Genomic DNA, 13625 nt, shown 5'->3' on the forward strand with positions numbered 1-13625 from the left:
TTGGACTTGTCTGCATATCCAATGAACCTGCAAGTGACAGTTCTCGAGTCCAACTTCCTCTCATGAGGATTATAAAACCGTGCTTCAGCTCTACATCCCCATACATGAAAATGATTGAAACTTGGTTTTCTTCCTGTCCAAGCTTCAAAATGTATGACTTTGACAGACTTACTTGGAACCCTATTAAGTGTGTAATTGGTTGTTTTAAGTGCTTTTAACCACAAAAAAATTGGAAGTTTAGACCTTGAAAACATGGATCGAATCATGTCCTTTAGGGTTATGTTCTTCCTTTTGGCTACTCCATTTTGATGTGGAGTACCTGGAGTGTGAAGGGAAATAATGAGATTTATGTGGGATTTCTAGTGACTAGCATGCATATACAATTCAAAATTCACATACATACGCAACGGAAGCATGTTATCACATAATATCAAAGCTATAGTCATGCAAATCGCCTTCAAGAAGCATAGGTTTATATAAGATGCATCAAAACATTTTATTGAAGAACGAAGTGTAGGAGTAGATTTATACCTCTTGATCTAGACTTGAGACCAAGGATAGACCACCTCCAAGCCCTTTGTTGTTGGAACTCCTTGAGCCTAGCCTCCCTCCTTGCTTCCTCCACCTTTAGAATGAGTGCTCCTTAGTTCTCCTTTAGTCTCCAAGGTTGAAGACCTCTAAAGATCCACACCCACTAGTGTAGTGAGATGGATGGAGGAATAACCAAAAGGGAGAGAAGATGATTAGCTAAATCTCCCTTATGGTGGCCGGCCTTGTGTGGTTTTAGAGAGAGAGATGTTTTCTTCCTTTTGTGAAAAACAACACACAAAACCCTAATGAAACTTTTTCACTATAAAGTTCCTTTTATAACACAAAGAAACAAGTCAACAACTTGACTCTCTCTCTCCCTCTCTTTGGCCGGCCCCTTTAGTGTTGTTTGGGCTTTGGGCTTTTATTATTTCAAGTCATCATATGCTTAAATAAAAGCCCAATGGGTTTGGGCTTAATGGCCCAAATGAACCCAAACTTTTCTTTAAGCCCAAAACGATCTTTTATCGCTTTTATGATTTCTTTAGACTTTCTAATTAATCACAACACTTAATTAATCCAATTAATTATTTCCATCGTCCATTAGTTGTCTCACTACAAGAGTGTATCGGTGTACAATCATTTTAGGTTCTAATTAGCAAGGCAGTGAGGTGATTGGCACCAATCCAATTGATTATATTTAATCCAATCACTTAGTGAATTAAAACTTACTTTTAATTCTCCTTCTTCTTTGACGACTACTTATTTAATCATCTAGAATAACTCACAAGCCATGAGTGACATCTAACCATATATCATGGCTACCCAAGCTAATGTAGAATTTGTTCGGAGAACCTATTCAGTTGAAATTACAATGTAATTCGATCCTTCTCTAATACAATACTCTCAATCACATTATTAGGGTATGGATATATTATGTCAAACCTCTAATGTGATTATTCCATGTTATATGATTCAATTGAGTCATATAGGAACGCTTTCCTTTATTACCCTCGATACTTCGGCCGAAGATTCCCGAATCATATCTTAGAGTATTCTTCCTCTCATAACGAGGATTAGAGATCCCTTGTTGCGCATTTACTTGCCTCCATGGCTAAGTGGCTTAACCCCAACTATGCCGTGGACACCCGCGAATGGAGTGACTTTGACATAATCAAAGAACAATGACCTAACCACAAGACAACTATGATGCCTCAGGTCAAAGAACTACTTACATTATTCCAACCATTAGAGTTACTTGCTTGACATGTGAGTAGACCTCCATGCAAGTACTCTCGTTTGATTGTGTTCAGTGAACTCATTCCCTTAATAAGCACCTACATACCAGTCTTAGTGTCACTACACGAATGGGATGAGACTTTCCATCCTTCCAATTGAAGAGGACATAGTATGTACTGGTCTTTGCATTGTCAGTATCCCTCTGACAATCATATGACCAGGAACCTTTTTGGACATGATGGTTATGTGAAGAAGGTCTCTGTAGTCTAACATCGTTAGATTACTTCTTACATCGATCCATTGTCCATGGATTCACTACTTAGGACATATATCGTTTATTGAGATAGTCCTAATTAGTATCTTTGCCTTTTGATGTATAAGAGTCATCTATACACACATTCATTGTTCTGAAAGGTTTCTTCCAAAGATTGACTTTCAGGGCATATTTCCAACAGAGTGGTGTACTGTGCAATGATCCCCGAGGCTTCAAGGTAATATGCAAAGGCTCCCTTGTGTTGTCCAGTCTCTGTGAACCTGCCAAAATACTCGCCACCCTTATCCGATCTCACTATTTTAATGTTCTTTTCTAGCTGGTTTTCAACCTCAGTTTTGTATGTCTTAAAACAATCAAGAACAGAATATTTTTCAGATATAAGATACACATAACAATATCTTGAAAAGTAGTAAATGAATGTGACAAAATAGGAGTTGCCACATTTTTTTTTTATTTGGAAAAGGGCCACACACATCTGTATGAATTATCTCTAATAGTTTATTACTTCTTGTGGATCCTAATTTCCTGGTATTGGTCATTTTTCCTTTGAAACAATCATTGCAGGTCAGAAGACTTTCAAAATTGAGATTTGGAATGAGATTTTGTTTAGTTAAAGTCACAAGTCTTTCTTTGGATATATGGTCAAGTCTTTTATGCCCAAGTATGGGAGAGTTTTCATTTTGAGATAGTCTTTTGGAACCAATCTGACAAACTGTGAAACATTTGTGTAAATAATCACACTGCAGTTGCCACATATCAACATGAAGTAAGGCATAACCAAGCAAAATGTCTAATTTATTCGAATGGAAAAGCCTTACACTTTCATTGTCTCCAATAAAAGTATAAACTGATTTGACTAACTTAGAAGCTGAAATCAAATTCCTTCTCATAGAAGGTACATAAAGTACTGGACTAAGAAACAAAATAAAACCAAAAGAAAGATTTAAAGAGACACTGCCAACTGACTCGACTGTTACTTTGCTCTCATTTCCAACAAAAACATTGTAAACTTCATTATTTCTCTCCTTTAGGTTTGTGAATCCCTGCAAGGTATTTGTAATGTGGATTAAGCAATCAGTATCAAACCACCAACTAAAAGGAGGGACAAAAATCAAATTTGACTCAAAACAAACATAAACATTGATTTCATTACCTTTCTTAACAAGCCAATTTTTAAAATCAATGCAATCTTTCCTTAGATGACTAACTTCTTTGCAGAAATAACAAGGCTTTGGTGCTTCAAAGATGGCTTTAAACTTTTGAGATTGTTTAAGGGGGTTAGTATTTTTAAAAGAAGAAAAATGTAATGTTTTCTTCTGTTTACCAGCAGCCAAAGATGACTGATCAACTGTAACATGTTTGCCCTTTGCGGTGTGAACAAGATTCATAGTCTTCACTTTATCAGTTGACAGCCGCAATTCCTCTTGTGCACACATGGAGGTTAAGTCATCGATGTCCCAGGTTGCTTTCTGAGTGTTGTATGACACTTTCAACTGGCCATACTGTGCAGGTAAGGAATTCAATGCCATATGCACTAGAAACTGATCTATGATCGGATGCTCCAGTTCATTCAGCTTCTGTGCAATGTCTAGCATCTTCAGTATGTGCTCTCTCACGTTACCAACACCATCAAACTTCATGGATGCCAGTTTTGTGGGAAAATTCCCTGTTTGAGCTTTCTCAGATTCCTTAAATTTATTTCCCACTGCATCAAAAAATTCTTTTGCACTGTTACTCTTTGGAATGCTACCTTTCACATTGCTAGTCATGACCCTCCTCATAATCATAAGAGCCATTCTGTTTGCCTTCTCCCATTGAGCAAACTTCAGTTTTTCTCTCTACTGTGCTTGTAGTTGTTATCGCTGCAGGTTTGTCTCCCCTTAAGGCTAAATCGAAATCCATCATGCCAAGAGTTATCTCCATGTCTTCCTTCCATTTCTTATAGTTGGAACCAGTTAGTGTTTCGATATTGGAGAAGTTAGGAGAAGTCATAGCTGTATCAACAACATATAATTTAGCATTTGTTCTCATAAGTTCTTCATTAAAAGTCCAGGATATGAACAATTAACGGCATCAAAATCATATAATACCAGTCACATCTTTAGATCGAAAAATGATTATACTAGGGTTTGCACAACTGAAATACAAAATTTGCATTAGCAACACAATTTTAACACTTTTGAGCAGATAAAATTGTATCAATGTTAATTTTGCATCTCACTTATACACCAATTAAACATGATTGAATATAAGAATTCTTTATAATTATCTCAAAATATATTCACCATCAGTTTAATCGTTATGTTCAATTTGAACAGATGAACTGAAGCATGATTCAAACACTTTTGAGTTGAAATTGATCATGATTCACAAAAGATTTGTCTGTCAAGTCATATAATGACAGTAACTCATTAGGTTTTGGTCTTCTAAGATCCGAAGCCTCATCCTTGTTCCCCTAAAAATAAAACTGAAGACGAACAGGTACATGTATATATATAAACATGTGTACGTGTATAAGTGATATTATTCTAAACATGATGTCTATCGATAATAGTCGATAACTATATCAGTTTCATTGCGCGGAAGCCTTATGTCATGATCATGCATTTAATCAACATATTCTTATGCTTGTAAAGATTCTAAACACGACAGTGTGTGCTCTGATACCACATGTTGGAAGTTAAAACACTGCATGCATAGAATCACACATGGACAATGACATGCATACGTAAACATATTAGACTTACCTGAAGACGAAGAACTTGACATTGCTGCAAAGAAAGATAGAAGATCTTCTACACTCAGCAGTCAATAGTCCAGCTAGAATAGGGTTCGCTCAAAAAGGGACGACGCTGTAAGTGCAGGGACCTCCCTATATATATCCATAATCCCTTGATATCAAGCCTATTAACTGATACCTCAGATATTCCAAATAGATTAGAGTTTCTGATATAGTCCTAGTAAGTTTTAAACTCTTGTCAAGTCTTGTTAAGGTTACTTGAATATAATTGCATGTTATTAGGACTCTTAATCTTAGCCAAGTAGGACCGGAAAGTCCTCAACATGATAACTTATACACTGAGCTATCAATTTGTCAACTACAATGACTCATTATCCTTGACATTCACATCTTACATTGCAAACTTCATTGCATAACGTAAAACAAGTGCTTCTGCAACCGCTTGAGATTGCACCATTGAACCATTTTATTCCTCCAATTTTCCTATCCCACTTTCTACAATTTGTTTGTTTTTTTAATTTCCATTCAATAAAGGCTTTTTAACCAAAATGGTCATTGAGATTTGTATAACTCCTCATTTTGGTCATTGAGATTTGAAATCAATACAAGTGGTCCTTGAGACTGTCCACCATTGATCATTTTGGTCAATCCATGAATAATTATGTTAAATAAATATTAAAATGACAAAACTATCTAGAATTTAATAAACAATAGACCAAAATGATTTGACAAATGTTGAGTATATTTTTATCATTTTATCTTTATTTAATATAAATTTTTTACAAAATGATCAAAATGATTGATGGTGGATAAGCTTAGATATCAATTTTATTAATTAAAAATCTCAATGACTAAAATAAAAAGTTATACAAATTTCAGATATCATTTTGGATAAGGAAACCTTCAATAAAACAGCAGTACATATTTCCTGGTGTGTAAACGACGATGACACCCGTCGTTTGGACCAGCATATGGTCCCTACAAGTTCCAGTATCTCTGTATCTTGAATTTTCTCGCCAATTTTCCCATACGTCCCCGGGAAACTGAACTGAAAATCCATGGCCGACTGGTCTAAACTTCCCAAAGACCTCCTAGAAGAAATCGCCAGACGCCTAGAGAGCGCCTTCTACTTACTCCGTTTTCGATCCGTCTGCTCCTCATGGCGGTCCTCCGTCACCTCCCGACCTCGCCGTCTACCGGGCCGATTTCCCTTCCTCACAAACCACGGTATCTGCGCCACCTCCCTAGGGTTCCACCTCTCCCAGCGCAGCATTTTCCTGATGGGTTTGCCCAATTCCCGCAACCAAAGAGACCCAGATCGCTGGCTGGTCAAGATCGAAGAGGACGTACCGGGTCGGATGCACTTGCTGAATCCTCTCTCGCGGTTTCAGCTGAAGCCGCTGCCCGAAGCGTTTCCGAAGGTATTGGATTTATCGAAATTTAGGGTTTTTGAGTTGGGTGGAGAATTTGTTTTGCATTATGTCCATTTTAGGCCTTTTGGGAATGGCAATTCTTTGGGCGATGATGGCAATTTGTATATGGAAAAGGTGGTTTTTATGTGTTCGGGTTCCGAAAGCAACGATTTTGTGCTTCTTACGATTCATGTGTCTGGGAAATTAGCCATGTTTAAGTCTGAGGATAAGAGGTGGACTATAATTCATGATATGCCATCGCCTTACGATGATGTTATAATGTTTAAAGGACAATTTTATGCTGTTGATGGCACTGGCCGGACTGTGACGGTGGGGTTGAATTCGAATTTGAGCTTGGTTGCGAATCCGGTGTTTGGTGGTGATAAGAAGTTTTTGGTTGAATCGAGTGGCGAATTGCTGGTGGTTGATATGTACTTGAGCATCGCTGCACCGGGGGATTTGGATGATTTGGATGTCGATGATGAAGTTTTACAAATGCAATTCAGTGGTTGTTTGACTGAGAGAACTGTTAGGTTTGAGGTTTTTAAGTTGGATAGAGAGGGGAAGAAGTTGGTTGAAATGAAAAGCTTGGGGGATAGGGTGTTGTTTTTGGGGGATGACTGCACATTTTCTGCCTCGGCTTCCCAGTTATCGGGTTGTAAAGGGAATTGTATACTTTTCACGGATAATTTCTTCTATATGGGCAGTGAAGAAGAATGTGTGTTCAAGGCCCGAGATATAGGTGTGTTTGACTTGGATGATTGTAGTATTGCACCGTTATCTGATTATCCAGAGTATTCAAAGTTGTTTTGGCCACCCCCTGACTGGGTTCCATCGACAACGTCAGAAGTAAGTGTAGTTTTGTTTGCATTTAGAATTTTGCTTCATGTTTTTATGTCATTCTACGTGGTGTTTTCGCTGCTTAATGACATCAATCTTGCCAAGTTGTGTTTGACATTTGACCATTGTTACAAATTCATTTCTTACCCTGCTTGGTGTAGTTCTAATTGAAAAACTAGAACGAATGCAACATTGCAGTCATTTTCCGGTGCCAAGATGCTGGTAATGATTTGTTGTATGGTGCTGTAGGCAGTATATTATTCTGATAAATCCCCAATTTTCTAGACATCAGTTATGCCTTTTTAAGGTTAGTGACTGATTTTTATTGCATATCCAATCGCAATTATATGTGTTCAGATTTTTTTATATCTATGGGCCCTGGCTCAAGGGCTTTGACAACATAATGTAGTAATATTGTTGTTTTAAATCCGTGATATGAAACAACTAGTATATTAGCAGCTAACCGATACTGAATACTTACAGAGAAACCATGATGTCCAGCTGCTATTGCTACTAGGTGTACTATGGTACAACTCTGTTGCTATTAGGTTTGAGAACTTTTACAGCTTAGAATCGAGCATATGGAGCAGTCAATTAGTGCTGTTAGATAGGCTTGTGCCACATGTGCAATGATAGTTTGATTAAGCTATTTATTGGGTTGTGTTAATCTCTTATTAATTGCAGGATTAGTTACAGTTGAGCTCAATCTCTCAGTATAGATAGCTATCTTTGTAAAAAGAATAGGTTAATCTCAATAGAAAGAAAAAGGTCTTCTCTGAGCTTTCACTTTCCTCTCTCTCTCTCTCTCTCTCTCTCTCTCTCTCTCTCTCTCTCTCTCTCTCTCTCTCTCTACACGTACAAACCCTGGATTCTATAATTTCTCTGAGCTTGATTCTGTGAACGTTCTTGATGTGCGTCATGATTCCATGAACTCATTTAGAGCAATGAAGAAAATGGTGTATCCAAGGTTACGAAGAACATGGTGTGCCGAGGGTCACGTCATAGATGCTTTACTAAGCTAATGGCACTTTTCCACCCTTTTATGTGTTTGACTGTTTGAGCACCATGAAGAACATGGCTTATTTCATAGTTTGATGACCGTTCCTTCTGATGTAGTAACCAAATGATTAGCAGCCCATGAGGGAATTTGTTTGATTGGATTGGTTGTAGATTACAATAAGTGCTACCTTAGCTTGCATATTCCTGCCATTTGCGTTTGTATTTTCATCATCAGTATTCCGATCCATTTTCAATCAACATATCAAGGCATGCAAATGCTGATTTAGTTGATGCAACAGATGCAAACTCAGCTTGAAGAATTGGCTATATGAGGTGTAGGTGGAATCAGTGCACGACACTAATAAGTCGTGAATGCATTTGAAATCCAAGGCGTTTCAAGCTTATTAGTTGTTTTACATAGTCAAGTGCAAGGCGAAAGCAGTCGCACCAGGCGGCTTTAAAGGACAGACTTGCCTGCTCTTCAGGAATCTCTCCATGATTTCTGCGGCGTCAACAAGTTCAGGTGACCCAGCCAGCCATTGCAAGCAAAACAAGTCAATCCAAGTTGCCGTAGACACGAGGAGCTTTATGAGTGAAGGATTTATACTTTCTGCAAGCACCTAAACCTACAAGGGGAGTTGTTAAGAGAGCCAATTCCTTGTTTAACTGAAAAGTAATTGACGAACAAATAAACTAAGTCTTTTATTTTCTTAAATTATGTATCTTTTTCCATGTATTTTACTAAACTTGTAAATGAATGAATGAATCATCAGTGTTTTTGGAGACATCTATCTTGTTTTCATCATTGGCATTCAGATAACAACACAGTTTTATCCCACTGGCATTGGCTATATGAATCCTAAAATGCTACCATGTTTGATTTTGCGTTAAGTCTTCCGTTAGTTAGTTCCAACGACTCCATATCTTTTTTAAGTCTCTTTTCAAGTTTTCCTCTACTCTTTTTCCAAGTCTTCTCAAGTCATTTCTTAAAGTAAAAGAGTGCATCAGATACATTGTGCTTCACACTATCTCGGTGTTAAATTTGGTAGCAGAGATTTAATCAAAACTTGTGAATCTAAGAATTTTTAACTTTCGATACAACAGATATTAGGGGATTCACATAAATCGATAGAAGCTTTTAACTACTCGAGCTACAAGCGTCATACGGCATGCGAGAATTTGAGAACCAGCATGAAACTAAATTGTCCTTTCTTCATCTACTACCAGGTCAAAACTATAGAGACCAACCTATTTCTACTGCTAATAAAGAATATACAACATTAGATCTAACAGCACCACGGGAGTTAGGCTTTAGACCCATCTCTGCACCTTCCTTTTGTCACATTAACCTACTTAATCTTAAACCGACCTAACGTTATCTTAGTCAATCCCGTTCAGGAGCGTCGCCGGTAGTTCTCCTTGAGCTTAGGCTTCCGGCGTACGACCACACCCTCTCAAAATCAGCCGCGAGTAGTTTCTCTGACTTCTCGTCTAATATAACACTGCGCTTTACACACAGAGGTGTCCTTCCTGGACTTCCAATAACTGGGGTGGAGGAACAGAAAGTCGGTGTTGCAAGTGGAGACGCGTAAGGAGTGTGTTGAATGGAGAAGGGGCTTGGCGACATCCGCTTCTGGATAGGAAGGCCACTCAAACCTCCCCTGCTGAAGATAGACACTGATTCCGCTGCAGCACATCGCTTGGTAGCATCGTCAACGAAGAGGACATCATCTATTCTTGCCATTATGTTAAAGGCCAGACTCTCCATAACTCTTGAGTAGCTTTCCAGAATTGACTGCCCCACATCCTGTAAAATCAACAACGAAAAATCCTTCAGAAACTTCATCCTCCGAGCATTTGTTCTTTTAAATATAGAAATTCGGAAGTTATTGCAGTGTGCAGAAAGTAACTAATAATGCGCAGTAAGGAATTCGGACAGTCAAAATTTCGCAAACCAAGGAATTCAACATATTTGTTAAACCACAGTTGAAAAATTGATGGATGAAATGCTTCACAACAACCCAATTTAAGGTGACAAATATTAAGTAATGTAACGTAGATGGATTATGCGTTTTAACGTAGATGGATAGGGAAAATATGCGATCAAATGTACCTTGTTATACTGTATTTTGTTCATATCTAGTGAAGTTTGCGGGAGGCCAGGGAAACGATGCCTTAGGCTGTGTAAGAGGGTCTCTGCTCGTTGGGCCAGGAAATGGTTCTTTTCAGTATCAGCAACAAGGCCCTTGACCTTGCCCCCCCAAGATGCCCGTTTAGCTTTATGATTGTTGTGTTTCTTCTGGTCTTTTTGCTTCCAAACATGCACAGCTGCCTCAATTCTATTGGCTATCTCTAGAGTTTGATGTTCTGACGACAAGTCCAGGCAATCAAGAAGATGTTCGGGTGAAAACTGGTCTGCAGTTATGTAACGATAAATGATATCGCCCAGACAATCCTTGCCATTCTATCAAGAATTGAAAAACAGATGGTGTCAAAAGAAATTTAAGATCAATTAAGAGAAAGTTGTATGCAGAATATGCAGCATGAACTGAAAACTAAATCAACAAGACAAGATACGTATAAATATACGGCGGAAGCTAATAAAACAACATTACTAGTCACTAATATAGTTAGCAAACGAGTAAAATCATGAAAAGAGATGTAGAAACCCATACCTTGGGCAACGTTTCCATGTATGCTCTCGGGATTTCCATCTCAACAAGCACACTACTATTAATCGCCATGGCCGCCTTCAATATCTGGTTGCAGCAGTCCCTACACTGCTGCAACTTCTTCCTTGTTTCACAGGACAACCCATTTGGCGGAACTTTAGGATAGGGCAACCACCACTTCTCTTCCTGCCTAATCGAAGGCCTTCCACCCATAAACCCCTCACCCTCTTTCGAATCGCCCAAAATTATCCCCCGGTCAATATAGCAGAACTCCGTCTCACAAAATCCATCCAGCATACTAAGCAGCATTGCATCAAGCTTCTTTATGGCAGGTAGATTCACATACAAGTCAGAGCGCGGCCGCATCTCCATGACTTCATATGTACCCCCACCTGGAAACTGTTGTATTGAAGGCACAAGCTCAACAATTGAATCACTCACACATAAGAGCCACTCCATTTCCCGGCGCCACATTGCCTTTCTCTGCGCTTTCAGCGGCTCTAACCTCCATAATTCGCCAAACACGGTTGCTGCAATTCCAACATAGAAAATTGAGTTCCGAAAACAGAACCTCCACACAAAATCGAAAAAATCTCGGCCAACATTACATAAGAATATGCATATTCCAAGAGGGATGTGACTTACCAGAGAGATTGGTGATGGCATTTGAGATAGCAAGGGCAGTGCAGACTCCTTTCCCACCTCCGGACATGTCTTCTCCAAGCAAAAGCTTTGCGAACCTCTCCTTCATCATTTCAACCTCTGCAATCATAAATAATTACAAAATAATTAAAATTTACAAAAACAAAGCAAATTATCTTAATTAGAACAGAATCAGATCTGAGCAAAATTTTCTCAGCTGCACAGAAATTAGCACGTATTTTCACTCAGTTTTCAGGTTGTGAGTATTAAAGGACAATAATTTTCAGTACATTTTTCACTATTTTCCCCTAAATTTTCTCGGAATCCAAACAGTGAGCTAGAATCTCCCTCAGAGTTTAAACAAAAATAGGAAACAAATAAATAAAACAAAACAAAATGAAATACCAGATAAATCAGCATCTCGCTTCTCCGGATTCTCATCCCAAGCCACCACATCCTTCCCTCCGATCACCGGAAGCATCACCGGGGGCTGAAAACAGAAATTTCCGGCAACCGGGCACGGAGACGACGTCATGGAGCTCGAAGCCCCTTCCGCGTCGAACCTCCTGCACGAGAAGCTGCTGCAACTCTCGGACTCGCTCACATCGGCGCTCAGGCTGTAGCTCCCGCACCGCTCGCTCTGCTGGTCCGAGCCGTCCTCCGACGACACACTCCCCATTGTCGTCCAGAAGATCCAAAACGAGCGTCGTCCGTACAAGCTCAGATCTCAGCCTCACATTCGCTGCCGTGAAGCCTTCCCCAGAGGATAAGAAGTGCAGAAGCAGTAGCAGTCGCGTGGTCGGAAGATTGCTGCACAGGCAAAAGTGATAAAGTGATGGATAAAAAAGTGCTTTCAGGTTTACTCACACTACACTCTTCCACTCTCTCTCTCTTTTCAACTTTCTCTCTCTAGAATTGCTAGTGTGACCGTCCACGGTGGGGTTGATGATGGAGGAGATGATGATGAGGGTGGCCCCAAAAAGCAAAAGTAACGCCGTTTGGTCTGTAGAGATAGAGCACCCGACACGGCCCTTTTTCCGCGGGACCCACCTTATGCGTTATGAGGATTACTGTGCTCGAGTGACGTGGCGATTTCTGCTGACGTGCAAGGGCATGGGGTGGGACCCGGGGTGGAGGGATTTCGCGTGGGAAAGATACCAAACGGCGGTTAGAGGTTGGTGAAGTGTTTTGTTTTCTTGTCATGGGAGAGAAAGTAACGGTGTGGACGTACCCGGTTTGCTTTCAGTGCGCTCGCATCCCAAATATGACTATTATTCTCGATATACGACATCGTTTTCTGTGTACGACTCTTTAATTGCAGTCATTAGTAATTCGTTCTGGGTAATTACGTTATTAAACAATTATTTTCGCGCAGTTTATTATCTTAATCCTACTTTACTGATAATTAAGAGGACCTAAATTAACGACTCCCTTTTTTTAATTAAGTGGTACGACCTGGACCGTTGATCTGTTTTTGTAAGAGGAGTGGGGCCCCGCATGACCATCGCCATGGCGGAGGGAATCTCCTTGAGCGGCGGACATGTATGAGCCGTCTGACATTGTGTGAACGACAAGGTATCCGGTCGGGATCCATATACGTAACCGTATACTACGTTGTACAAAGTCTGTAACGATACGCTCACCCTAGAGACAGAGCATTTGCGGACACGTGGCGATAACTATTTTCCACGATGTAGATATATGTGTGACTTCGTCGAAAATGTCTAATCGGGGGTCTGTTTGCGTATTGTTTTGACCCGTGAGAATTTAGGTGAGGTCCCCTGTAGAGTGTGTACTGCACGTGACCGACATGTTGCTCGCAAACACTAAGTCGACGGGTCGTGTACGTTAACTTGGATTGACCCACTTTGCGTGACGGACCAATGCATGTCGTAATTTCCGGATTTGGATCCTATTCGGATTCAAATTATGGGAATTTTAGATATCATCACATTTTAGCTGTTTATCGTGCGGTTATAAATTATTTTAAAATTTTTATTTAAAATTAAACATAAACAACACCTAATGAAAATTGATTACATAATACACAATAAACGGTTAGAATGTGAGAATCTAGATTCTCTCTCACAAATAGAATTCTCATCCGTAATTTCCATCAGTATGGTTTTGTGTTGGTCGTGAAAGTTGAAGTTGACTTGACTTTTTGAACTCTTTTAGTGGAAAATTAATTTGGTTTTTTATTTGTATTTTTTAAGGTGGTATTGATAGGAATATTAATTGGTTTGAAATATTTTAGAGATTTGGGGTTAATGATGGGA

At 39.3% G+C, this 13625-nt stretch overlaps 2 protein-coding genes across 2 annotated transcripts; one reads left to right on the top strand and one right to left on the bottom strand.

The window, feature by feature from the left end:
• The first annotated feature begins 5724 nt into the window (after positions 1-5724).
• LOC103445239 (F-box protein SKIP23) lies at positions 5725-8819 on the top strand. The gene is made up of 2 exons (XM_008384234.4): positions 5725-7042; positions 8332-8819. Exons 1-2 carry the CDS (start codon positions 5840-5842, stop codon positions 8362-8364), a joined length of 1236 nt encoding a protein of 411 aa, XP_008382456.3. The 5' UTR covers positions 5725-5839; the 3' UTR covers positions 8365-8819.
• A 268-nt stretch (positions 8820-9087) lies between these two features.
• On the bottom strand, positions 9088-12323 carry LOC103445240 (rop guanine nucleotide exchange factor 1). Its single transcript, XM_008384235.4, has 5 exons — positions 11752-12323; positions 11350-11466; positions 10708-11234; positions 10146-10496; positions 9088-9839 (listed from the first exon to the last, which is right to left on the bottom strand). The coding sequence occupies exons 1-5, from the start codon at positions 12023-12025 to the stop codon at positions 9417-9419; spliced, it is 1692 nt and encodes a 563-aa protein (XP_008382457.3). The 5' UTR covers positions 12026-12323; the 3' UTR covers positions 9088-9416.
• Positions 12324-13625: the final 1302 nt, after the last annotated feature.

The sequence above is a fragment of the Malus domestica genome, chromosome 05 (genome assembly GCF_042453785.1).
Source record: "Malus domestica chromosome 05, GDT2T_hap1".
In the NCBI taxonomy this organism is placed as follows: Eukaryota; Viridiplantae; Streptophyta; class Magnoliopsida; order Rosales; family Rosaceae; genus Malus; species Malus domestica.

Excerpts from the sequence above, each read along its gene's own strand:
- LOC103445239 (XM_008384234.4), top strand. The coding sequence starts at position 5,840 with ATGGCCGACTGGTCTAAACTTCCCAAAGACCTCCTAGAAGAAATCGCC. Across the intron at positions 7,043-8,331 it reads TTCCATCGACAACGTCAGAA|ATGCAAACTCAGCTTGAAGA; the intron begins GTAAGTGTAGTT and ends TTGATGCAACAG.
- LOC103445240 (XM_008384235.4), bottom strand. The coding sequence starts at position 12,025 with ATGGGGAGTGTGTCGTCGGAGGACGGCTCGGACCAGCAGAGCGAGCGG. Across the intron at positions 11,235-11,349 it reads TGCCATCACCAATCTCTCTG|CAACCGTGTTTGGCGAATTA; the intron begins GTAAGTCACATC and ends TTGGAATTGCAG. Across the intron at positions 9,840-10,145 it reads ACAAAATACAGTATAACAAG|GATGTGGGGCAGTCAATTCT; the intron begins GTACATTTGATC and ends TTGATTTTACAG.